General features: G+C 33.9%; 1 protein-coding gene across 9 annotated transcripts in view; it reads left to right on the top strand.

The window, feature by feature from the left end:
- The first annotated feature begins 327 nt into the window (after positions 1-327).
- Positions 328-26,828, top strand: part of ROBO2 (roundabout guidance receptor 2) — a 1,411,015-nt gene continuing 1,384,514 nt past the window's right edge. For 3 of the 9 annotated variants that reach the window (XM_073231817.1, XM_073231816.1, XM_073231815.1), the window contains exon 1: positions 331-942. In XM_073231817.1, the coding sequence (XP_073087918.1) occupies positions 813-942 (130 nt within the window). In that variant the 5' untranslated portion in view covers positions 331-812. Of the gene's footprint in view, positions 943-26,828 lie in introns of all 9 variants that reach the window. The other 6 variants (XM_073231814.1, XM_073231813.1, XM_073231820.1 and 3 more) reach the window with 3 other exon arrangements.

Raw genomic sequence — 26,828 nt, 5'->3', positions numbered from 1 at the left:
AACTGTTGAGAACTTGCTCTGCTCGTTTTATTGTTGGGGATAGAAATCATACACTTATTGCTCTCCTAATAAATGATTCAGACCCTTTTAAGAATAATTAGTGCAGAAGCAATCCCTTTTTAATGTCACAAGGTGAAGTAAAGGAAAAATAAAATACAATTTAAGTTCTGCGTCTTTCCCTACTACACTGCTGGAATCCTTGTCTACCCACACAATAGATGAACTACCCTCTGTGCATACTATATTTTGCTCAGCCCTTACTACTCTGAAACGGGACTGAAACGGTCCTGATCTGTGGTGGTTCCTGGGTGATATTCAAGACGAGCACCACTCACCCAAGTGGCAGAGACACCGGCTTTCTCTGAATCCTTATTACTCTTCAAAGAGCAATTTGGGTGGTTGCACGGCTATTAGGATCACACGGCAGCCTGAAAGCTGTCAGCACAACTGCTCTTCATCTTTTTCACACAATCCTGACATCTTTTCTCTTTTCTGCTGGACACAGACATCACTGTTTTTATCATTTTCAATCAAGCTCACCCAGAACGCTGAGGAATATATTCCCACTGAAAGCGAAGTGGAGATCGGAAATTATTTTACAGCTCCTGGAGCAGGAGCTGTGCTGGCTGCATGCTGAAGAGGGCTGGATCCGTGAGAAATGTAGCCTGGCTCAGGGCTGCGTCAGGGAGCTGCTGCTTCAGCTGCTAAAGATGGCAAAACAACACCTACCTCAGGTTTTTCAATGATTAATGCTACTTTAATAACCAGGAGGGAAGAGGATGTGAGAAATTTTGTGAAATTAACTTGTGGAAATGTTATCATCAGAGAAAGTGGGGAAAATCACGAGACTTGAACTTCTCTTCGTTTTGATGCTCTTTTTCTCTGGACCAACTCTGAGCAAGCTGACTCGGACCCCCTGGAAAGGAAAACCTTGGAAAGGGGGTAAGTGATGGAAGTTTTGTATTAAAGATCTAAATGGAGTTAGCAAGGCTCATCAGTGGTAACGTAAGGAGAGCTAAAGGTAGGAGAACTACTTCTGTTTGAAATAAGATTTTTATTTCAGGAAAGAGGATCTGTGTTGTAGGTGGCTAGGAAAAAGAGTTATTCTCTGTTATTGATATAAATATATTTTTGCAATTTTCGGCTTTCTGAGCCATCAGAGCATTACAAGGATTATTTCCAGCAAGGAGAATATAGGGCCAGATGCATGCTGCTCTAGTGCAAGGATATGTGAGGTATCCTTAGGAAGCTGCGTTATTTTTAAAAAAGAAATGGGTTCTGGATATGGTATATCCCTGAATTGTTGGCACATTTTGTGAAATAGTCAGAGGGATGTGTAAGAAGGGGCATGGTATGAAGTGCAGTGCTACTAACACTAATTTTCTGGCTGATGTATCAGTGTTGATGTATTAATAAAGATAAATTGCATTAACTTTATTGAAAAGAACATCTGCTGAATGAGAATAAGCCTTTCATTGCTTTGGAGTGTTGTAATCCATTGTTTTTTCTGCTTTTGAAAAATTGTGAAATGAGAGAGACTCTTTGATACTTTGAACCTTTTTTAAAGTTCAGTTGATTCTACTTTTCCTGAATGTCATTTGTGTATACTAAATACAAGTTACCTTCTGTGGGTGCCATAAACCAAAACGGTGCTGCAGAAATACCCACTAAGAGACTTTCTGAAGAGTGTTTGAGTCTTTGGGGAGAAATCTGATGGGTGATAGCTGAGGATTTTGCTTTGCAGAAGCATTCCTTTCACCTAATATTTTTATCTCGGCTCTAGAAATGTTTTCTGAGTCTCCCTACCTTTGCTTTACTGTCAGCCTTATAATGTGAGGTTAAAGAGAAGCATGAACATTAACAAGAAGTTTTAATAATTTATCACAGCATCTCAGCAGGATTTTCTAAATACATAGGTCCCTTCAGTTTGATCTTCCTGTTTCTCCTTTTATTGCATTAGGGATATTACAAATCTCCCACTTACTGTACCTTCGAGTGAAAAGTTCCAGCAGGCACTTAGTTTAGCTAGCCGGTACAGAGGCACCCTGGAGTGGGGCTGTGGATTATCCTTGAGCATTGTCAGTTATGTCATCACATTGCTGTATTTCCTAGTGTTATCATTTTTTTTTCTTGCAAACTGCAAGCTGTTACTTATGTTAGTCTGCATGGCAGTTTTTTTGTGGCTTGGGATCTAGAGATGTAGGGTGTTATCAACTCTACGGATGTCAGAAGTGTTAACTTGTACTTCCTATATAAATTTTCAAAGACAGTCGGCCCTTCTAGCATGTAAAATTATTATTTCCTGTGACAAACTTCAGCAGTAGACTTTGGAGCTCTAAGCTACCCAGTGAGAAAGTTCAATTGCTGCAGGATTTTAGAAAAATTGTTGACCTAGTCAAAAAGGTTTATTTCGGAGTGCTTGCACGTGTTCCTAGACATTTATTCATTCCACACAGCTTTAAATACAGATGCACTGGATTTCATTTGTAAATCAGGTCTGAAATGTTCCCTCTTTGAGCATATGACTACTTTTCTCAATGTACTTTAACTCAGCTAGAAATTTGCTAGCTCTGCTGTACTGTGATGATATGACTCAGTCAAGTTCAGGAACAGGCAATCATAGCAGCATATTTCATTTATTGTTAAAAGAGTCTTGTGTGCTTTGGAAAAGTCAGGCCAGTTACTGGAAAACTTTAAATGTGTTGACGGTTCGGTACTTTAAAGTTATTACCTTTTTAGTGCCTCTTTTTGTCACTGTATATGCATTGCATAAATATTTTACACAGATTCTGAGCTCCTGCATGTAGCTCTACCTTGATATGCATATGTACCATGTTGTAAATATTTATTTATTCATGAGCTTGGCTATTGATGGTTGTGTTATCTTTCAGTGGGCTGTAAGAATTGTGTTACTTTTCTCATTATATAGTCTTTTAAACAAATTATTACAGGTTTTCAACATTTTCTTTTATAGAAAGTAGGGGACTTTGTTAATTATTCTGTAGAGTATCTAACAGGTATACATATATATGGTGTGGGGAAAAAGGGGGAGAATGAGCATTCTTAAGTACTATGGCCAGAGGCAAAGAGGATCAAGGTTCAAAACAAAATTTTAGAAAGGGTTCCCTTAACTACTTTTTAAGACATTTGCTTCTTATCAAACTGATTCAATTTCATTTGCTACAACACAATCTTTAAAACTGATGCTCTACTTCTAAAAATCCTGGAAAAAGTAATAGTTTTCTTCTGAAATGATTTTTTTTTAACTCACATTGCCTGTGTACATTTGGCTTAATCTGATTGAGCAGCTGTCAACCTCCATATGGCAACCTGCCCATGCTGACAATTTCCATTTTTGTTGTATTAACAGAAACCACCATTCTGACTGAAGGGGTTATTGGGGCAGGGCCGGGGAATGGTAGTATCATAGATCAGTAAATCGCAGTGACCTGTGAGGAGTGGTACAAAAAACATGCGGCTAGGCAGCTCAACACAGTATTTATAAGCTAACTTATTAGAATGTTTGGGGAAAATGCCGATTATTATTGGCTACCAAGGGATTTTTAAGCTCATCAATGAGCATGAGTCTCAAATATAGGTTAACAGGCCAGCAAGTTATCCCTCGGGCATATGCTCTTCTATTTAATCACAATATATGAACTCCTTAAGGGAAGGTGGGTGTCTCATCTGATTAGTTCAGTGCATAGCATAAGTGATCATAAGTTTGCATTCATGATAAATTAACCAGAAATCCTAACTACACTGCCGGCATCATCTTCATTAGGATTAAAAGACCTAATTATTTTGCATTCCATTAGTTTCATTGTCAAGAAGGTCTAAAAGATGTAAAGAGCTCCATTCCAATGAGCATAACTTCAGAGAAGTTCACATTGTGAATTGTCAATATATGTAACAAAAAAGGGGACTTAAAAATATATTGTTTTGAAAATTTTCTGCCGTTGGAAATTAAAATTTAAGCCAACTTTAATATTATAGCCACTGTTAAAGGTGAAAATGGGTGGTAAATAAGTATTAAAGAAAAATATATGTAAAAGGTATACATGGGTAAGGCCAGCACCAACGGTGATAATCAAAACATGAAACATCTGGTGCACACACACTGATCAAACAGGACCAGCTGTGGGGAGGGGCCGACCCTGACTGTCATTAATGCTCTCCCTTCTCTTGTGCTTGTCTCCACTCAAATCTCCTGGAGGAGAGGAGTTCACCCAAGCTTCTCAGTTATGACATAAGAGTTAAACCATGGCAAAAGTGTGACATTATCAAAACTTTTGACCATTCAGTAGATTCACAAAACACTCATACTTGCTTCCCTTTATAAATTACAACAGCCAGTTGTCCATGTCTGTTTCTGCTAAACAAAGTAAAGCCTCTCTGGCAGTTATCTCCCCCACTCTCCCCCACCCCTGACAATCTCTATGAAGGATTATTATAAGCACATACGATTGTATTATGTTATTTAATTCATGGTGCATTCAAGCACTGATGTGGGAATATTCAGAGTGCCGTTTTAGATTTTATGTAGTTGTTTGCACGGCCCCATATAATATATTGACAATTATTTAGGATTTTTTTTGGACTTTGCTGGCACATTTTTTACCTTAAATGTTAAAAAACGAAAAATGTTGGCCATGTGCTGGTAGGCAGCACATGGTTTTCGTGCTATTGCTTCAGATGTCTTCCCTAGTTATATGAGCTAGTAAAATATTTGCTTTGTTTAAGCAAGTATCACACAATCCAACCATTCACATTACTTGTTACTGTATAAGAAACAGACTTTTCATTAATAAAATTTGGATACTAATGATTTACTCTATCACCACACCAAAGTTATTTAAGACTTCCTGGTTTGATGAACCACAAATGGATCATTTTGTCTTTGATATTTTTTCCTGAAATGCCCCATACCACTACAGTAGCCCTGACTGCTGGATCAAATGGCGCTAAACTACATGCTGAAAATAGTAGTCCATCTTTTAAATAAAAGGGCATTTATTTTTTTTAAGATCAGAAGATATTTGTCAGTTTTTAGAGTACTTCATTGTTATGTACCTGTTTTATTTATTTGCCACTTTATATATGTTATTGAAAGAGAAATTTTGTCTTTGATTCATATTTCTTAATGTGCATATTTCCTTATACCTAATAGATGCTCAATAATTTGATGAACAAACCAAGTATATGGAATATTAAACTAGTAATGAGATATGACCTTAGATGTTAATTACACATTTTTTACTCTTAACTATGTGCTATATCTCACCATTCTAATGTTGGTAAAAATTTTTAACTCTATACTTTCATTACACCATTTGAATTTCAGTTTTAGTTACAGAAAAATTATGAATGTATTTATAGTATTGTAAAACTTGGAAAATTCTGGCAGATTCATGTAGGAAGTAGTGCAGTAAGAAAAAAAAAGCAACATTGTTGTTCAAAAGTAATTTATAATGTGAGATTGTGAATCTGGAAGCTGAACTGTATGAATATTCATACAAAATGTAGAGTGTTCTTTGTACTGTGTATAATCAACACTTCTGTTTTTCATTTGTTTAAATTATTTAATCTCCATCTGTATGCAATAAATACATTTAATACCTTATCTTTCCTACAACTGCATAGTAAATTCTAAAGCCAAGTCTGAAATGAGTATGTTTTTACTATATGTTCAAAAGATTATCAGAATATTTTTTAGATACAGAAATCAAGGAATATGTTAACAACTATGCTAAGATCTGTTGTAAAGATGCTCCTGTTCTCTAGTATTACTGGAAAAACAACATTTGATGAATTCAGCAAAATGCACATGAGGATTTGATAAGAAAAAATTGGTTTTTGTGAATAATAGACTTTTCTTAGTCTTAAAAATTATGACAGGTCTGTCTTATCCACTTCCCTCTTTGTCTTTATTCAAATTCACTGCATCACTTTTAACCTCAAAATTTTATTTTAGTTGTGTATTTATTATTCATATAATGTGTTTGTTACCATATGATTAAAATACCCTGAGATTTCATGTAATATTTACCTAGAAAGAATTTTTTATTGGATGACAAATGGAGGAAAAGTTGGTAAAAGTTTGAAGTGGTTTTTATATTAGAAAACATGTAAAAAGAAGTTCCCTGAATTTAAATTACAAATAGAATACACATTTTTGTCAAAAATGGGGAAGACTTAGAAAGCAGGGTGCTGATCCATTTGTAGAACATAGATTAGGGATCTGTATATCCTTTATAAAATCAGATTATTCCTGTGAGAAGTATAATCTGAAATGCACACACACATGCCACCCTTATCAAGTATATGTATAAGTTCCTTTATGTGTTCATTTGTGAGGCCTCACCCCTCTCCACTCCAGAGAGGATTCATTAGCCAAATTCCACAAAGAAAACTTTGTTCAGGTACTTGAAAAGGAAGTAAAGATTTTTGAAGAGGTTATTTAATTTTAAAAATGAGATAAATTGACATTAATGAAATGCTTTAGATATATTAGGGTTCATGAATCCATAGTTAAGATTGTGTCAGCACTTCCATTATAAGCTACATTTTCAAAAGGTTTACAACTGAACCATAAAATTTTTGCTTCAGGATGGATCATGGCTATATTAGGCATTGGTCTGAGAAAAAGTTCATTTTCTTAGCTTTCAAATTCAAACCTGCAACCTTCAAAGTTTTTTGCATGTGAAAATAAAAGGAAAATAAAATATTGTCATGTTCATAATCTTTGTTACTTGCCAAGGAATTTAATTTTCATAATATGAATCCAATAAGTATGAGAGGTTATATAAGAACTGCTTAAGTCAATTAAAGACTATATGAATGGAACAGCAACCTTGATCTGTCAGCCCTGCGTATGTTTTGTCTGTTAAAGATTTTGGTTTGATTAAGAAACCAAGGTCATCCAAACAAGAGAGAATATTTCTGAAACAGAAAGAAAATAAGCACATTATATCTATAGGCCATTTGTTTTCATAGACCAGAGCATCCATGAAGGCCTATGGCCTCATCTACAGTTCTCTTTCAGCCTCTTAGTCACCCTGGTCTTTAGGACTAACTTTATACAGGAGTAGAATTTAAGGAAAGTAACTGAAGGATCACAATTCCCGAGTTACAATGTTAAAATCAAACCGAAAATCCAAACTCCTTAACTGGTATCTAAACATAATATACAGCTTCACAAAAGAAAGATTCCTTTACCAGTTCCACATTACTTTTTCAAAGCCATTTATTAAGGAGGCATTCAAAGCTTCATCCATCAAGAACACTAAAAAACTAGTAAATATACAGATTTTCCCAATATAGGAACTTGTAATTTATGACTCTTAGAACTTTCTCTTTTGGGAGGGAAGGAGGGGATTTTTCTTTTCCTTTAACTGGTATGCCTCTAACTAAGGTTAGTTGAAAACAAAACAAAACAAAATTTGACTTGTTGCTTTGTCAAGGGTGGGGAGAAAGTATAAATATTCAAATTATATTCTAAAGTTATCCTCCTCTTTATATCATACCAAAACCTCATTTTAGAGTAAAACCGGGTAAATTCCAATGTTCAGTCTGTTCTACAAATCCCTCATTAACTTCTAAATGATTGATACTGATTTTTATATCTATTAGTTTTGTCTTTTTTTTTAAATGAGAAAGCAATTGGCTTTCAGAGTACAAAAATTATTCCTATTCCTCATTTTTGTAATATCTCAGAGTATCTTTTGCTATTAAATAGCTACAACAATTGGCTTTAAAATATAAATTGCAAATAATCTATTTAGGAACTTTGGTTCATGGAGAGGCATAGTGATTTCATTCAGGAAATAGTCCATAACCCAGGGTTAGGAGGGCAAAGCAGCTGTACCTGATAACAAGAAAGAAGTTGGGAAACCCTTTACTTGCTAGGCAGGATGTGCTAAAAAAAATCTACATGTCAACTTAAGCCCACCATGTACACTTCAGATTTTACTTTCTAATGGAGTTCATTTATAGATTAAGTGCTATATTATCGATTTAATCAAATGTAAAACAACAATAAGAATTTTGTATACATTTACCAATAGTATTATTTGAGTGGCTACATTTAGAATTCCATCTCTATACAAAATGCCAAATTAGTAAGTCTACATTTCTCATAAAGAGAAAATATTTGCCTGGTATTATTATTCAGGAAAAATATAAAGGTTTAGCGAATTAATTCAAATCTGCCAATTTATAGCTCTTGGTAAGTCACCAGAATAAGAACAGAAATTCATTCCTTCTGTCAAGTGATGAAGAGTTCACTACATAGACTATTAGGATAGACCTTACATATGTTTGGTAGAATCCCTTTCGTATCAATGTCAAAAGCTCTGTCATCAAAAAAGTAGTTATCAAGCTGGGCAAAGTCCAAGATTATGTTCAGGAGACAGGGGCACATCATGAAATCTCTAATGTAATAGTTGGCAGCTCCTAAAGAAGTTATTTTAGAGTAATCTGAACACAACTGAAGAGCCTTCCAGAATCCGTAGAAGCCTGAGAATTGCTTTTGGCTAACTAGTATGGATTTTCATTTACCTAACAGAATGTCCCACTTCTGTTTAGGGACCAGTGCAGAGGCACATGTGGGGATTTGGGATTGAGGTTGTTGATTGCTAAGAGTGATGAGTTAAATGTGATGAAGCAGTTGGTGGAAAACTTTGCTGATCAGGTATTTCCACTCAAGGCCCCCAATTTATTGTGACAGTAATTTGTACATTTAAAATGGACTAATGTGTTGTTCTATTAGCAAAATGTTTATATTTACATCTATGTCCCCATACTGTGTTTATATAACATAGTAGGAAACCTAAATACATATATATTCATTCACTTAAAAATTATTTATTGGATGTTCCCCAAAGAAATATAATTTAAATGATCAGAGAAGATAATAATAAACGTACATTTGGAAAAATAACTAGTATAATACACGAATGGTATATTATGTGTCACTAGTTTTTTAAAGTTTTGCATAGGTAAATGTAAAAGAGAAAGATATTTCAGATGACAATAACTATAATAATGAGGACAAGTAGATACACAGCTCTATGTTTATGTAGCTGAGTGGGTTGCTTTATTTCCCTTTTGTTCATTTCCCTTCCCTTTCTTTTTTCTTAAACACAAACTCAGTGCCAGGTTCTGCATTACAAAATTTCTCTGAATTCTATAACTTAATGCTTGCACTAATCCTATCTGAAAGGAGGTGCTGTTATTCTTATCATTCCCATTTTTCATATGAGAGTAACAACTTTAGTAACAACCAAAATTATCAAGTGGTATATTTTTGAGCTGGATTCCCAAACCCAGGCATACAGTGTGATACATTTGGGGGAAAGTAGTCAAGAAACCAACCTGAATCTGATGGGCAACATGTTGAGAATTAGTGGGAAATAAAAGCAGAATTAATTAAGTATAGCTTTGAGAGTCAGGCAGAGTAAACCAGAATATATAGAATCGGATACAAGGGGCCACTGCGGGACTTGGCAAGACAAGTCACATGATGACTGCAGTATTTAGGGAGCAGTGCTTGATGCCCATCACCTGGGTGATTTATCAGATACCCATAGTGCTGCAGAACTCCTGCCTCGTTACATTTGCAAGATATTCATTTTGATACCTTCCAAACAAACACATTGACACAGAATCATGTGCTAGAATAGAAGTTTAAATTGTGATGTTGATCTTATCTCACCACAAAGAGTTTATCTATGTCACTGTTACTGAAAACTTTAAACTGGAAACTATTTGCCTTATGTGTATTGTGCAAAGCATCTTCTTGAGCGGTTTACTTGATAGTTCTTTTATTATTTCTGCATTCAACTAGATAGGTGTAAATTATGTGGTTCTGTCATTTATCAGGTAAAAGTTATACAACACATTTTTCAGAAGATTCATAGAGATAAAAACATGTAGCCTCATAATTAAAGTATTGGATGAAATTGAAGATTTATTGCTATAATTTAAAAATGCCTTATGTATATACAAAAGCATGATTTTATTCATTTGCTTGAAGAATCTACTCAAGTGGATGGATATACTAGTTATTTGGATGTGGTAGCATATTTTCCTAAGCAAAAATTTTGACTCATAATAATCAATTTTAAAAGCATGACATAAAGCTACTGAAAATCAGTCCTCCTTGTAATAGTCATCTACTTCCAGTTAGATTTGACTGGATTATTAAGAACTAAATAAATGATACATGTACTGAGAGGATGTATTCTTAGGTATCTTATTGTAGCTTAAATTCTTGTAATTTTGATTACAAAAATCTTGGCTTCAGTATCCTGCAGATATATTTAAAAGCAATTAAAGCATTTTTTGGTGTGGCAGCTCATGTTTGCTAAACTTATTTGAGAGTGTCATCAAGGGATAAGAAAGACATCAAATTTCTGCTCACATCTCTGCCATTTATTAGCTGTATGCTCCAAGGGGAGTTATTTGACTTCTGTAATTCTCAGCATTCTCACACTGTTTTTTTGTATGAAACAAATAAGATAGTGTATGTAAAGTAACTACTAGTGATTTTTCAATAAATAGCTTCTACAGAAAAAATATACTAAAATATTTTATTTGTTATCAGCACACACACAAACACGTACACACACACACACACACACAGTTCTAAAGATTATCAACATTTATGGAGCACCTCTTGTATATGCCTGCATTGTGTAAATTCTTCCCATGCAAAATTTTATTTTATCCTATGTCTGTATATTAGATCCTACTTTTTCTCTTACTTTACAGCTCAAATACCCAAATCTGTTTTTTGCCTCCTCATTTGAATTCTTCAATGTGTATTTTAGGCTCATTAAAGACAGAAAAATGTTAGATGTGTATGCTTTGAAATTTTTAGCCAAATAAAAATGCAATCACTATTCAATATGTCAATAAACCAAATACTAATATCACATCTGGTTTAAAATAAAGTATGTCCATGATCAAGAGGGCAATTGAGGAATATTGGTAGTGTACAAAAAAGAGAAAAGCAACTATATTTTTAGGAAATCCAACAAGATATGCTTAGGTGGCATGGAGATTATTTCCATATAGTATATATAAAATTGGAGTATTCACAAGGGCAAATTTGGAATTGAATGAGCCAGGTCCAAAACCAGATGGCAAGAAAAAGTATCAAGCTGTTCTATTTGGAAATTGATTTTTAGATTCCACGTGGCATATTACATTATAAGTTCAAATTAATTTTAAACTTTTAATTTTTCATATGTATCTTCATGACTCCTAGCACATGCTTTCTTCTGTGTCTTGTTGCCAGTGAATCTAAAATGGGCACCAATCAGCTTTTCACTCTACATTAAATGCGCACAGAATAGCACTTAGCTGTGAGTATTTTGAACTCCCCTCAATAAAAGTTTTAAGAGACAAGAAGCTTTTTCTACTTCAGGGTCACTATTAGTCTGAATAATACATAAACATGGAGAAACAGTATAAGTTCTACTGAGGATTGCAGCATAGCTTCAATAAAATGATATGTTATCACAGTTTGGTAAGATTGGTATAGCATTGACCCTCATAACATAATGTTCAATGTCAGTACTCATGGAAGTACTTTCAGGTGTCAAGAGTTAAACACTAAGAAAGACAAAAGGTCACTCCCTATCATCAAAAACCACAGGGGATAAATAAAATGCTATTAAGATATGACACATGATGCCCTTCTTAAACTGAAGTTGTGTTCTTTCTAGTCAAGATTCAGTTAATGGGGTTGCTCATGTATTCCTTAAGTAGACAATAAAATTTGTTACTTTAGAAAAAGGTACAAGTGCTAATTGAAGATGTTTTCTACGTATTAGTGTAAATGGATAATATTTGGTAAGTAGGGCAAAAAAATGAACAGGGATGTTCTTTCCCATTTAACCAATTGACAATTGCTTTAATCTTTTTAATTGCCTAGTAGCATTTTGCTATGGGTTAGTTGTTGAGGCAGAGAACTTTAAGCAATTTGCATAGTTTGTAGATTTAAAATAATGCTTAAACATCTAGGTGAATCTGGGTATTTTTGAAGAAGTACATGAAAACAAGAGTCTTTGATTGATGGATAAAATAAGGTTTGTTTGACTTCAAGTAACACCCTTTTTCCCCAATATTCTTTTCCCTCATCTATTTCACTAGATAAAACAACACAGTTTTTCTGTTGAACTGCTGTGATCTGAAATACAGTTTTCTGATAAATGAAGTTTTACTGTAATAGACATATTACAAGCAGATCAATCACTCTCAATATGAAAGTGTATGAAATAACTTCAATTACTTTTAAGTTATATTTTGTTTAATAGTACAATGCAAACTCTTGTATATTTTCATATTTCAGGATATTACAGTGTCTCAGGGTTTTCATTATGAATGGCAACTATTATAATATAAAGCACAAATATAGCCAGTTAGCAGAATTTCACTGAAATTATATTGTAGATTAAACTGAATTTATCATTTTCTTGATATGCATTTCTAGATATGGAAATAATTAAGTTAATAAAATCACGACTTTTTGACAAGGAAGTCTGATTGTGCCATTCTTCCCCAGCATATCCCTGAGTTTGAATGAAAAAGTAATTTAAAAACTACCTTCCCAAACACATGGAAATGTCAGATATGATGATTATAGTCATACGTGGAAGTTAGTTGTAGCTTGAATTAAATATATCTTTGTCTGCATTTTAATCAGTGTATAGGCCAAAACAGTTAATGTTGAATACGTTTCTCACCTACTTTTCCATGAATGCCACTTGGCCTATAAAGACATCATTACAAAAAAATAAAAATAAATTATTCTTTTTATGGATTATTGCTAATAATCAAGTTTTTCTGTGAGCTAATATTAGAACATTTGGAAGGGCACTGGGATAGAAACATAATTTTTTCTTGATTGAAAAGGGATTGCCCTAACTTAAATAACTATAATAGCAAATGCTGTATGGATTTACTTATGATTGAACAGAATATTATTAAAGATTGGATTATTCTGAGCCTAAGACTATCATGAAAATATATTTCTAATTAGTTAAGAAATTATCCCTGTGTCTTTAAAGATAATTTCAGCAACATTATTTGTTAACTAAGAACAAGTATGTTGATAAACACGAAACAAATATTTTGGTGCTGAATTTTTGTTGATGCTGAATATTTTGCATTTTATGGAGATTGCCGATCTTGGAAAATAAGAATTGTTTACAACTTTAGCAATTATCATAGCATGTTAGCAGAGGTTAGATCCTAAGTGAAATAAGGCTCAGGTCAATTTATTTTTCATTTAAACAATAGCATATTGTCAATGTAGACACACTGGAAATAGGCCAAAAATTTTAAAGAGAAGTCAAATTGCTATAACATGAACAATAAGGAAAATAAGATCTATGCACATATACACACATATACATATATACACATACTAGTAAACATGCATATTATATAATGCATATATATATTTAATAAAGAATGTACACACACAGAATTATCTTACATATATAATTTTGTATCTTATTTTCTTTTATGTAACTTTAGATTATGTACAGTTTTATAGTATTGTTCTGCTATAAATATATTAAAGCATAAATCTGACTGTTCCCTTGGCAGATTTTCCAGAAGTAGAATTATTGTCTCAAAAGGTATAATCATTTTAAGACTGCTAATTCATAATGTCTAAGAACATTGCTTAAAAGAGTATCAATTCAAATGCTGACCCAAATTGCATTTGAATGCTTAATGGAATGCACTTTTAATAGTGTAAGAAAATTATTTTTTCTTTCAATTTGACATACAAATACAGTATTTACTTATTTAAATGTATTATATTGGTAGTGTACTTGAATTTTATATGTAATATTTCATTATGCATAGCTTATTTATGAAATTGCATACAATTCAATATTTGAAGCACCTATTTTAATCATTTTTCTTTTTAATTTAACTACATTAAGAAATTTAAAATTTAGGAATGATGGTCAGCAGTGTAACAGTTCAATATCAAAAAAAACAGAAATTCATTAAAAATCATTCCTTGATTCCACTAACCAATATTTAATAGTAATCTTTCATACATTCAAAGAAGATGATGATGGTCAGAGCCTAACATGGTAAAATCTTGCCTGCATTAATATAAATATTTAGATTAATATTGAATGGCTTAAACAATATCGCTATCATTTCATGTGAAAAAATATCCCAATTTAAGCAGACAATGTGATGTGAAAAAGTGGGTGAATCCACATTTTGTACATATAATATGGAGATTTTAGGAAGGAAATAGTCTGGATGTCATGCTTGTTGAAACAGTGGAATAAAGAAATGTGTAGACAATGATGAATAGGTTGTTGAGAAGTTTGGAACACATAAGTTAGGAAAAATGACAAAAAAAATGTGGAGATTGATTAGTCTGGATAATAGGGAATAAGGTAACTTTTTCAAAGTCATTTAGAGAGATGGAAAAAGTCTGATGCTTCAAAGAAAAACGGAATAGTTGCTTTATATGCTTAAATGTGTACTTCAAAGGGAAAAAAAAGTAAAGGAAGAATAAAAAGAGGACAATGAATCTTAGCTAACTTAATCGATGCTTTCCAAAACCTGAGATGATGTCAGATCAATGTAAAAATAAAAATCCCTGACACCTAGAATCATCTGAAAATGATCTGTCTGTCTTGTGGGCATTGGTGTCACTAGAAGTTTGAGGAGAGCTTGGAGGGCCACCTGTTCAGAGACATTCTCTGTTCTCATCCAACTCTCTAATTGTATGGTTATATAAAATCAAATTCAACTGAATCTTGCTGAATATGCTGCAAAATCATCTGAAGATATTCCCAGAAATAATGTTGTAGTAATTGGAAAATCTGATAAGCATGATATAGTTTTCTGTTTCTTTTTTCTTTTTTATTTAATTAAGGTATCATTGATATACAATCGTATGAAGGTTTCACATGAGCAACATTGTGGTTTCAACATTCACCCATGTTTTCAAGTACCACCCCCACTCCCTATTGCAATCACTGTCCATCAGCATAGTAAGATGCTGTTGAGTCATTACTTATCTTCTCTGTGCTGTATGGCCTTCCCCATGAGGAACCTATATTGTGTGTGCTAATTATAATGCCCCATAATCTGCTTCTCCCTTCCTCCCCATCCACCATCCCCAACTCCTCCTCTTTGGTAACCTCTAGTCCCTCCTTGGATTTCTGTGAGTCTCCTGCTGCTTTGTTCTTTTAGTTTTGCCTTGTTGTTATACTCCACAAATGAGTGAAATCATTGGTACTTGTCTTTCTTTTGAGTATAATATCCTCTAGCTCCATCCATGTTGTTGCAAATGGTAGGATTTATTTTCCTCTTATGGCTGAATAATATTCCATTGTGATTATGTACCAGATCTTCTTTATCCATTCATCTATTGATGGATACTTAGTTTACTTCCATATCTTGTCTATTGTAAATATTGTTGCAATAAACATAGAGGGAATGTATGTCTTTTTGAATCAGCGATCTTGTTTTCTTTGGGTGAATTCCTAGGCATGGAATTACTGGGTCAAATGGTATTTCTGTTTTTAGTTTTTTGAGGAATTTCCATATTGCTTTCCATACTGGTTGAACTAATTTAAATTCCCTCCAACAGTATAGGAGGGTTTTCCTTTCTCTGTATCCTCACTAGCACTTGTTGTTTCTTGTCTTTTGGATATTGGCCATCCTAACTGGTGTGAGGTGATAATCTCATTGTGGTTTTAACTTGCATTTCCCTGATAATTAGCAATGTGCAGCATTTTTCCTTGTGCCTGTTGGCCATCTGAATTTCTTCTTTGGAGAAGTGTTTCTTCAGATCCTCTGCCCATTTTCTAACTAATTTATTTGCTTTTTGGGTGTTGAGGCATGTGAGCTCTTTATATATTTTCAATGTTAGCCCCTTATTGGATAATTCATTAACAGATATATTCTTCCATACTGTACGATGCTTTTTTGTTTTACTGATGTTGTCCTTTGTTGTACAGAAGCTTTGTAGTTTGATGTAGTCCCATTTGTTCATTTTTGCTTTTGTTTCCTTTGCCTGAGAAAATGTGTTCAGAAAAAAGTTGCTCATGTTTATATTCAAGAGATTTTTGCCTATGTTTTCTTCTATGTGCTTTATGGTTTCATGAGTTACATTCAATTCTTTGATCTGAATTTACTTTTGTATATGGAGTTAGACAATAATCCAGTTTCATTCTCTCATATGTAGCTGTCAAGTTTTGCCAACACCAGTTGTTGAAGAGGCTGCCATTTCCCCATTGTATATCCATAGTTCCTTTTTTTATATATTAATTGGCAACATATGTGTGGGTTTGTATCTGGGTTCTATATTCTGTTCCATTGATCAATGGGTCTGTTCTTGTGCCAGTACCAAACTGTTTTGATTATTGTGGCTTTGTAGTAGAGCTTGAAGTTGGGAGCATAAAGCATAATATAGTTTTCAAATTTCTCTTTTGAGAATTATTTCTCTAAACTATTATGTTCATTTCTTAGTATCAAATATATCATTTAATTTTCATGAAATATATCATTAATTGCCATAGAAGATTCCCAGTCTCCTAAATGATGGCAATGAGTAAGAAGACTCCAAAAGAGATGACTAACCAAACAAGAAGTTTGGCTTGCCATAATTCCATAGTCCCCAAAGGTAGACAAGACTCAGTAAATCAGAACAAGCAGTTAACAAACTGCATACTCACAACACGGTAGACAGCAGGATCATGCGTATGAAAGCTTCATTTCCTTTGGCCTCAAGCCTCAAATGGTGACTCAGCAGGCTCAGGTGGTGCTATACCAAAGGAACCCAGGGCCAAGGGCTCAGCATTTTTTATAGCGAGCAGCAAACATTCCATTCCCCTTCTTCAGGAATAAGTAGCTGTAGGTAGTCTTGACCTACCCAATTGGCTCTGTGACCTGCTCCAGAAACATCTCGGAGGGTTGTTATTCTTTGTGATTTGTCATACTGAGCAAAGTCTTATAAGAAATGGGGCTAATGGTAGACTGTTGTGTAATAATTAATAGAACCTTTTAATCTAATTTTAAAAGTAGTTTTCCTCAGGTTACATAGTTATTCCAAATTGGGGAGAAAAAAAAATTTACTCTGGACCCCTTATTTGGAATCCTCTTTGAAATCCCTTTGATTTGCTTTCTTTAGGAGCAATGATGCATTTCTTTAAGACATCTTATTACTTAATCTTCTTTGTGACCACACAGGAGCATTTTCAAAGTCCCAACAAGCAAGAGAATCTGGCTTTTAGAAATCCTATTTATCATGAAAAATGTACACCTCTAAAACATTTACCTGAATATTAGAATATAAAAACATGGTAACTTCAAAATCAACACTAATATCAACATTTTCTTCTCAGTTTTTAGAAGGCCATATTTGAAAGATGATTATAAAGCAATATAACATATATAAGAATTATATATTCAGATGAGGGGTGAATATGAAGTGGTAATGAGGTAGGTTGTCTATGTACCTTTTAGCACCTTACAGTCTAAGGAAGAACACAAAATAAAACAGAGTATGTGTATTTTCAGGAGAGATAGAAGAAAGTTCAATTAATTGCAGAGATAAACAAAGGTCATAAATAATCAAAGTGACAGAAGAAATAAAGACGGTTCTTTAATATCAGAAGGCTAAGCTTGACTATAATCTTTTTTGAAATAAGTATTTTTTTGTAGCACAAAGAAGCATTTCTTGATAGTGTAATTATCGGGCCTGTATGAGCATTTGAGCATTCAACTATGCTATTTTTATTTTTGCTCTTCTTGCAGTGTCATTTGGGACTGTCTTAATACTTAGTTTTATAACAGAAATGTAAGTAGAAAGGATACTTTCTTTTCTTTCTGCTTAAATAAAAATATTTTTCAAAATAATATAATAATAATGTTGACTTTTCTAGAATTTCAGAATCTAACTGTAATCCTCATTCTTACAACATTTTTAAAATAAAGACCATCATTAAAAATAATTCGTGTAGAGAAATGAAGGCCTGAATTTCAGTGCTCATCCTCCTAGAAATTCTATTTTGGATATCTAGATCCCATTGATTCATTTTGATATTACATATAAATGAAAATACCAGATGTCTTTTTCTTTGTCAGTGAAAAAGTAGTTTGGGCTTAACAAATGGTCCAGTGGTGTCTATTTGGAAGCTTCATGACATATTAAAGCAGTTGATGAGGTACAATTTGTTGTGGGGTCGCCTCTGATTGATGGTTTACTATCTACCACAGCCTCATCTGCTGTGATATTCCCATAATAAATGTTCATCTCTAGACAGTGCTAAATGTGCTCTATCTAAATCATTTGTTACTTATAACAAGTTTCAGTATATGTGAATCAAATGTTGTTTATAGTTGCCTTCAGTAGGATTTATCATTTTGAAGCTTTTCTACCACTCCAAATGGAATAACTAAGATAGAAATTTTTGAGTAAGTGTTTTGAGCCATGGTTGGTAATGTACTAAGAATTCAGTACAAAGTAAATATTAAGTAAGTTATCTTGAAGAATAAGGATAAAACATGGTTTGGTAAATTTTTCTCAGATTTTAAACATTAGAAATTGTATATTTTTGTAGTATTGATTCTCAGGAAAAATAATTAAAGGATAACTTAAAAATATTGATCATTTGCAAAAATCACATGAGGAACTTTGTTTCCAGATTTTAGGAATAACTTACTTTTTATATATAGCCACTCTAGCAGCTTTGACTGTGAAACTGTCTTTAAACCACAAGCTTCTATTTTTTATGTCTATCCTCTCTTCATTCCTACTAAGTCTAACCTTGATCCCATATCATTTTCTTTTTTGAGTTCTTTTACCCCATCTGGTTCTTACTTCCTTTACAGCTTGATATTTTTTTACTGCTTGGTTTTAACGCCATAATTTGACATTCTCAGCCCATAATCTATGCCTATTGAAATCCAGGCATCTTTGTATCAGCCACCCACGTCAAAGCCCCTTCTGTGATCCCACATCTACAGAAACACACCCAACATTTTTGTATATTTAAATAATATCTGGATTATTTAAGCAAATAGAATATTTGTTATCATGTATATAGTACTTGAACCAAGAAAACTTTTGAAATTATTTTAATAACTCAAAAATAAAAGTAGGAAGCATAGGTTTTCTATTTTGATGCATTAACTTGTAATGTGAATGGTGAAACCAGAAGTCATCCTTGTGTTGTTTGGGGGAGGAAGAATAATTTCCCCTTTATCTTCTAGGTTCTTGGCTGAAACACCCCTTTCACCACCAACTCTGCCCTGCTCCATAATAAAAGACAGATTAACAGGAGAAAAACAGTTTAATAATATGTATACCTCCTGTAGACATGGTAGAGACCCAGGGAAACTGAATAACTGTGAAAGGACCCAAGGCACCACCTTAAATAACATCTCCAGCTAAAGGCAAAACAAAATGTTTGGGGTGGGACAGGTATGGGAGGTGACCAGGAAAAGCACAGTAAATAAGGGTAAGGTTCTTAGAGAGTTTAAGTCATGGCCAATAAGAGTTTCTAGAGGTTTAGAGTCATCCCCCTCTTCCTAGGACAGCCAGGGAGACACTCTTACAAATAGAGACTTCCCATATAAATGTAAATATCTCTTAAGAAAAGGTAACTTCTATTAAAATGTCAGAGCTTCTCCTGTGTCAGCTGTTTTTTGAACATAATCAGACTGAAATAATCCTTATGCCAGAGAGACATATTTTGGGATGGCAAATTCTGCTCCCCTTCAGTTTCATACATGAAGATACTTGGCAAGAAATGAGTTCTGTGTCCCTTGTCTCACACTTGACTATCAAGCTAGCAGGCATCCTCTCCTACATTCCTTTTCATCGTTCCTCTGCAATAAGATAGCCTGGAGTTTTAACTTGATCTCCAAGTTCCCTCCTTTAATTTCTTGCTCATTTAGAGGTTCACATTTGTTTTGATCCTCAAGCAATTTGAGAACTAAATATACATTTTTAGTTGATTTATACATGTAACAAAGTTTACTTCACCAAAGAAAAACCACTGTAGCTTGCTAAAATCTGGAAGGATGAAGAGAAAAATCAAGAATTTCCTTTAGAACATTTCCTAGACCAGCTGATCATAATGGAGTGCTTGATATTTTTTAATTGAATGTCCTAAATAAGGATACCTTTGGGACTTAAATCTGGCAGAGTGTTCCAGTTTTGTAAAATCTAATTGTGAAAATGAATGTTTAAAACCTAATTTAGCACTTTGATCTGTTATTATTACTAAATATTTTTTAATCTGTCAATAGTTTATTTAAACTTGAAACTCTTCTCTTTATGATATTTTAAATGTTTAAGTTCATTTAAATATTACATTTCACTTGGCCCTTTCAGGCCTATTTAGGATTTTTATGGCATGAATGTCATATTTGTAAAATAGGACATTTGTTAATGAAAGTGAAAAGTAGTGAGGCAGCAGGTCATGGTTACTTTTGCAGTACAGCTGCTTCAGTAATAGATTAGATTTAAATGATACATTTCAAATGTTTGTGAAAGGTTTCCACTTTATCTACAAAACATTTAGGTTTTAAGATGCATGGTCTGGTGTAATGTTAGTAACAAGGTATATTTGAAGTCATGTACTGTCTCCAGATATTGTCACCTGGATATGGGAGTTTACATTGCCAGACAATAGATTGATTGACCTGGGAGTTCCTCTGACACTTTTAAGAATTTTGAACTTGGGCATGTCTCATAACCTGTGTGTGTTAATTTCTTTATCCTTATTGGCATGTAAAGTTTATTTGCATAGTTATTCTCCTTAGCAAATTCCAGTCTGTAATTTTGTCTGAAATTCCAGACCACTCCTAAACATGAAATGGTACATAAGACATGCTACATCCAGCACACTTTTAACATGAGTTCAATTTAGGTTTATATCAACTCTTTTTTTAGGTGCATATATTTGTTAACAGTTACAATAATCTCATATACTCATATCTTCAAGCTTGTTAATTCATAAGAAATTCAAAGCTTGTAGTGTTTATGTATACGATGCATATCTTAGTGTATGTAAGTATAATCTTTGATAAATATCTTGACTGCTATGTATGATCTAGGGGAATTTGCTGAAGTTTGGCATATACATATTATTCACCTTAACTATAATCACTGGTTATTTAATGTCACCAACATTCCTCTTCAACCTCTACTGTATATGTTACTAGCTGCAAATTATGTCAAATGTCAACCAAGTGCAAAAGAAAAAATAAATGATAGAACTAAAGCATATCAAAATGTAATTCTGTAGTCAAAAGCTAAGTAATTGCACAATAACACTATCAATTGTATCAGGACTCAACACTTGATAAAAAATATAAAGATGATTTCAAAGCACTTGTGCATCATTCTAAATGAAAAGATTCGTGCTGGCAGGCTGTTCTTTTGCTCTCCCTCAGCCTTCAGTCAAGATAATTTCATTTGTCTTCCAAGTTACCTTGAACTTGTGGAATACAATACCCAAACATTTCACCGCCTTGACCATACTGAAGAAAGCCTGTTTGTATTGGGCATATTTTAGCCTATCCTGGTATCAGTCTATCACTCTTACTGATCTACTTCTAACCAGAATAATATGACTATAAAAATATATGTAATGTGAATTCTAAAGTATTGAAGCTGTGAATGGATGTATACTGCTTTACACTATATGTGATTTAGAGCTCATGGAGTATCTCAACTTTTCATAAACATTTAACTTTAGGAGAAATCACATTCTAGGTCACAGATCTTATGACTTTAAAATATTGTATAGCTTCCCATTTTGGGAAGTACATTGGTTTAATTGTTAAGAGAGTCAAGCAACTACTCATTAACTGAAAGTGATTCTTACCTTTAGCTGATGGATAGAAAAGACATCAACATATCAAATAAAGTGAGATATTTTTAGTTCTAAAAAATATGTTGTTCATGATATAAATACTGAAGAAGGAACTATCAGAGTTAGTATATCCTACCATACATATTACAATATGATAGTAATTAGCATGCGGAAACACCTTAATAAAAATATCTGAGGACAAATCTACCAGTTGGAAATAGTCAGTAAATTAAAGGCAAAAGAATCAATTTATCTCAGTTGTGTTGTCAATCTTTTAGGCATTTTCTATCTTCTAAAGATTATTATCCATTCTTTAGCTGGCATCACTATGTTTTTTAATCAGAATCAGTGTAATAATAATTTATATTCCCTTTCAAATAAACAAATTATTCATCACCTGAGGAAATTTGTCATCAGATTTAACTTGCCAGAAATATCATCCTAACAGTTTTAGGTAGACTGTTATAAGAAAAATAAAAATAAAAATCTCGGGCCTCCCCTGCTTCTGTTGCACCCTAGCGCTGAAGGCCTCCACTCCCCGGAGCGGTGTAGGTTCCTTCCCTCTGATGCCTCTGTTGGCCTCTTCCATGGGTCCAATCCAGCCCATACCTTATTTTTCTGTGCCACTCCAGAACTAAGACTATTTTTCATGTTTTTAAAGGATTGTAAAAACTACAAAGAATAATAGGTATTAGAGTCCTTATGTGTTCCATAAAGCCTATACCATTTCTGGTCTGGCCTTTTATAGAAAAAATGCTGCTCATACCTTCCCTGTGTTTTGTATTCTTGACTGAATTATTTGCATCAGAAAAGCTGAAGTGAGAAGAGAGAGAATGCCTGGGAAATTCACCAGAAACCACCACAGACCTTTCAGATTGTATCTATACTGTCTACCAACCTTCTTCTGGCCAGAACTGTCACTTAGCCAGCTCAAACCAAAAGAGAAGCCAGGAAACATGACTGAGCTGGATGCTCAAGAAGATAAGGAAAATGGTCTGACAAATAACTCACTAGTCGGTCATATTTAAAATGCAATATTAAGAAGTGACCACTTGTGAGAGATGATGTAGTGCTCTGTTTTGCAAGAGATGATTTTTGGAATGGATGTTTCATTTTGGTGGACACTTCCTGTCAGTGGTGTTCTCCCCTTCCCAGGTCACCCAGGTGAATAATTCCCCATCCACCTACCCAGGTGAGCAGGGGCACGTAACAGAATTCAATAGTTTGGTACACTGTTCCAGCAGCTGTCAATCTACTCCACATTACTAGGCCTAAACCCACCTCCCAATTATTCTTTGTTTACATGAAATAATGGAGAAGACTACTTATTACCTACTTGACCATATAATTTGGTCAACATTGTAAAAGATAAACTGAGGGATATTGATTTGAGCAAAAATCTGTTCAAATCAAGCAGCACCAAACCAGAAGTGGCTCGGAGTGCTCCTCCAATGGGAACCAAGGCTAAGGCTTATATAGACAAAGTATGGAAGCAAAGAAAGGAAATTATTTGATTGGCTCTAGCTTAAAGCCTAGTTGGCTGTTTATAATAGGTTGTCCTTAGCATTTTGATTTTGTAACCATGATTTTGTAAAATTTGATTTGCTTACAAAGGCTGCCACAGCATTAGAGCCATCGCAGTCTAATAGCCTCCTTGTTTAAGGATTCTATTCTATTGACTATTTATCCCCACGGACTTCCCTTAAATCTTACTAATTAGTCTGTGAGGTCCTTAATATTCCTTCTCCAGGCTATGTCTCTGTCACCATCCCAATCCCATCTTCAAAACCTCTCATGAACTTTGAAGAGTGTTAGATTTTTCCTATATTGCAAACTAACAAGGCTTGTCATGGCTTCCTGGATCCTGACAGAAGACACATATAAATATTGATTGAGACATAAAAAAATATTTTTTACTCAGAGCACAGCAAACTTCATGAAAATGTCCATGATTGTGTCAATTTCCCTTGATACCTAAATCCAATGGGATAGCACAGAATGGGCCCAGATGAATAATTGTACGCACAGTGGACAGCATTTCACAGTTGAGAGCTTAGGGATCTTGAGTCTTCTATAAATGGCTGTAAGCATGCCTGCTCTTAGGAACAGACCACAAGCAAACATCTGCACTGGAGGGAAATACTATCTCTATAGTCCAAAGCTGACCACTCTATAAACATTGTCCTGAATAGTCGAGAGTGATGGCAGTCAGTGCCATGGATGCAAGATTGGCAATATCACAAGAGACTCAAAGAGAACTTTTCCCCCATATTATTGTCATTGGAGTACTATTTTTTCAAAATTTGGCAAACATACAAATCTGTATTGGAGGTGCATTTAATAGAAGGTATATAGGTAGATTAAATTAAAATCTATATCTGCTGTTATGGAAGAAAACTAAAATCATGATTTCTAATATTGACACAGTTGTTTGCTGGACTAACTCTAGGTAAACACAGAATGATTAAACTTCTTTAAGATTATTATTATATAGTTTTAACTTGTAATTAGGTCATTTGCCTTGTGAACAGCCATAGTTGTGACTCAAAGTTTATTGAATTTTTTCCCAATGTCCCACAGGTAAGCACAAATACGTCTTTCTCAGTAAATGTAATTTGTAATCAATTACCCAAAAATCTTTTCTAGTTTAGAATTCTGACTTGTGGACTTGTTCAAACTGGAATTCAATTAAGGTTGCAATCACTACTTAGGGTATGGTATATTGATTCAATAGAACTTTCACAGACCAAATAATCTATATTGATACTCTCTATCTAAGAAGAAGTAAAAGGAAAACAATCTATATGATATGTTGCAAGAATAATTCTTTCATTTTCCTTTTCCTTTTACTTGAAGTGATAAAAATGCTCAATGCCTCCCTCTGCAGCAGGATCCAGCTGAGTGCAGTGTGGAATTCAACATTTGTCTGATAAATGAGTGACTGGCAGCACACAGGTGTCCATCTGCATAAAATGATTTCCATGTGGGATGAAGACCTTCTAGAGTGAAGTCTTACACATGGAAACTTACAGAATATAAGCTAGAAATTGAGAGTAAGAGAGATGCTTTAGAAGCCAGACATTATGACTCTTGTCTAGTCCCTCTTTAAATTTATTGGAAAATATTGGCATGTTTATTATCAAAGAGGTATTTAAGTTGCAAACCAAGACATAGAATGAGAAATGGCATCATATGTTATTTGTGGAGTGAGATCTCAAGGTCTTGAAAGTGGAACACATCTTTGAGGAAACTACTGTGCCTATCAGCATAGAAGAGAATTTGTGGATGTGGGTTTTTTGTGAGCAAAATGAAAAACCCTTGAGACCACCAGAGATATTTGGGGAAGATGCAATTTTGTGCCATTCACCTTAAAAAAATGAGAATGCAAAATCTGATTCTTTACCTCTATTATGATCTTATTGAACTCCAAAGATTGTTTAAACCTGAGCAAATTAGGTTGCTCCTTCTTAGCATTTTGATATGACTTGAATCAGTTTAAGGTTTTTTTTTCTTTTTGGATATTCTCTTCTTTTCTATAAGAATACATCAGGGCATTCTATTAATTTTAGCCATAATAATAAATTCTTGAATTCTTAAGCTTCTAAGATAGTAATCTTGGGAGATGAATGATTTGTTTGACTTAAAACAATCACCTATAAGAAAAGAACCTTTTAAAAATTGAGAGACTGATACTCCAGATTACGTTTTGCATCCAGGAGTGCTCAGACCTCGGCTTTTTATAATGGAATTTGTTCACCACATATCTAGTAACACAAATAAATTACTTAACAAATAATGATGTTATATAAATTAATCAAGAAAATTAAGAAAGTGATTTTATCTGCCTAGAGTATGAGAATTTAATGAAAGCCCTAAGATACAGATGAAATTCCACTGTGTTCAAAATCAGTAGTCATTGTCACCATCAGAACTATTCAATCATGGTAGTAATATTCTTTGAGCTGTACTTTCAAAGACTGAAAGTCAGGAAGAACAAAAACCTGAAGTTCAGGGAGGAAGCACAATAGTTTATGTGAAATGTGGACTTGTTTCAGTAAAGGCTCTATGACTTGACAACTCATTAAATAGAAAGAATGAAGGATAAAAAAAAGAGGAAAAGATGCTTTCAATGCTGAAGTCTGAAGCCAGAAAATGAGGAAGTGAATATGGTTTAGGAAATGATATGTTCAGTTTTGAATAGGTCAGTCTGAGTGAGTTACAGTGTTCACTGAGCAGCTAAAAACAGGTTGGGAAATGGGTTAAAGTGAATGATTTGAGAGCTATCTAGATGTGTTAATAACAGTGACAACTATGGAACACATAGCTTAGATTATATGCAGGGCATTTAATATATGCTATTATACTTGATACTGATTAACCCTAATGTGAGCTATCAATAGATAGATATTGGTAGATATAAATATTGGTATAAATTGATACTTTGAGATGTTAAATAATTTAATAAGTACCACTTATTTTTAGACTGTGTTTTGAATCCATGTCTATGTAATTGATAAGCCTGCATGCTCTTAATCCCTAAACTCTCTCTTTTAGGATGATGGTGTAAATTTTGAATGTAGCAGAAATCAAAGATCATGAGCAAGGGTTTGGAGATAAAAGAGAAAAGAACTTAGGATATGAGGTCATCTGTGGTGGAGTGGATGTCCATGTGAATGAGGTCAAAGCAGAAACTCAAGGAGGAGCAAAACTCTCTTGGGAATCTCAGGAGACCCAAGGCGTGGGAAAGGCCTGTGTGAGGCCCAGGGAAAGCAGTTCTTTCTATAGCACACTTTTTCTTCACTCTCTGTAGCCATACTCTCCAAAATGTGTGAGTGTGAATGGGAGGTGTGTGTGTAAATGTGTGGGTCTCTATCAGGTGTCGGTTGAGTATCATTTCTCAGCATAGGGGAAATATTTTCAGTAAGAAGATTAAGTGCTGCTTGAATT

Source organism: Manis javanica, chromosome 3 (assembly GCF_040802235.1).
Source record: "Manis javanica isolate MJ-LG chromosome 3, MJ_LKY, whole genome shotgun sequence".
NCBI classification, from domain to species: domain Eukaryota; kingdom Metazoa; phylum Chordata; class Mammalia; order Pholidota; family Manidae; genus Manis; species Manis javanica.
This window is presented reverse-complemented; position numbering and strand designations above follow the sequence as displayed.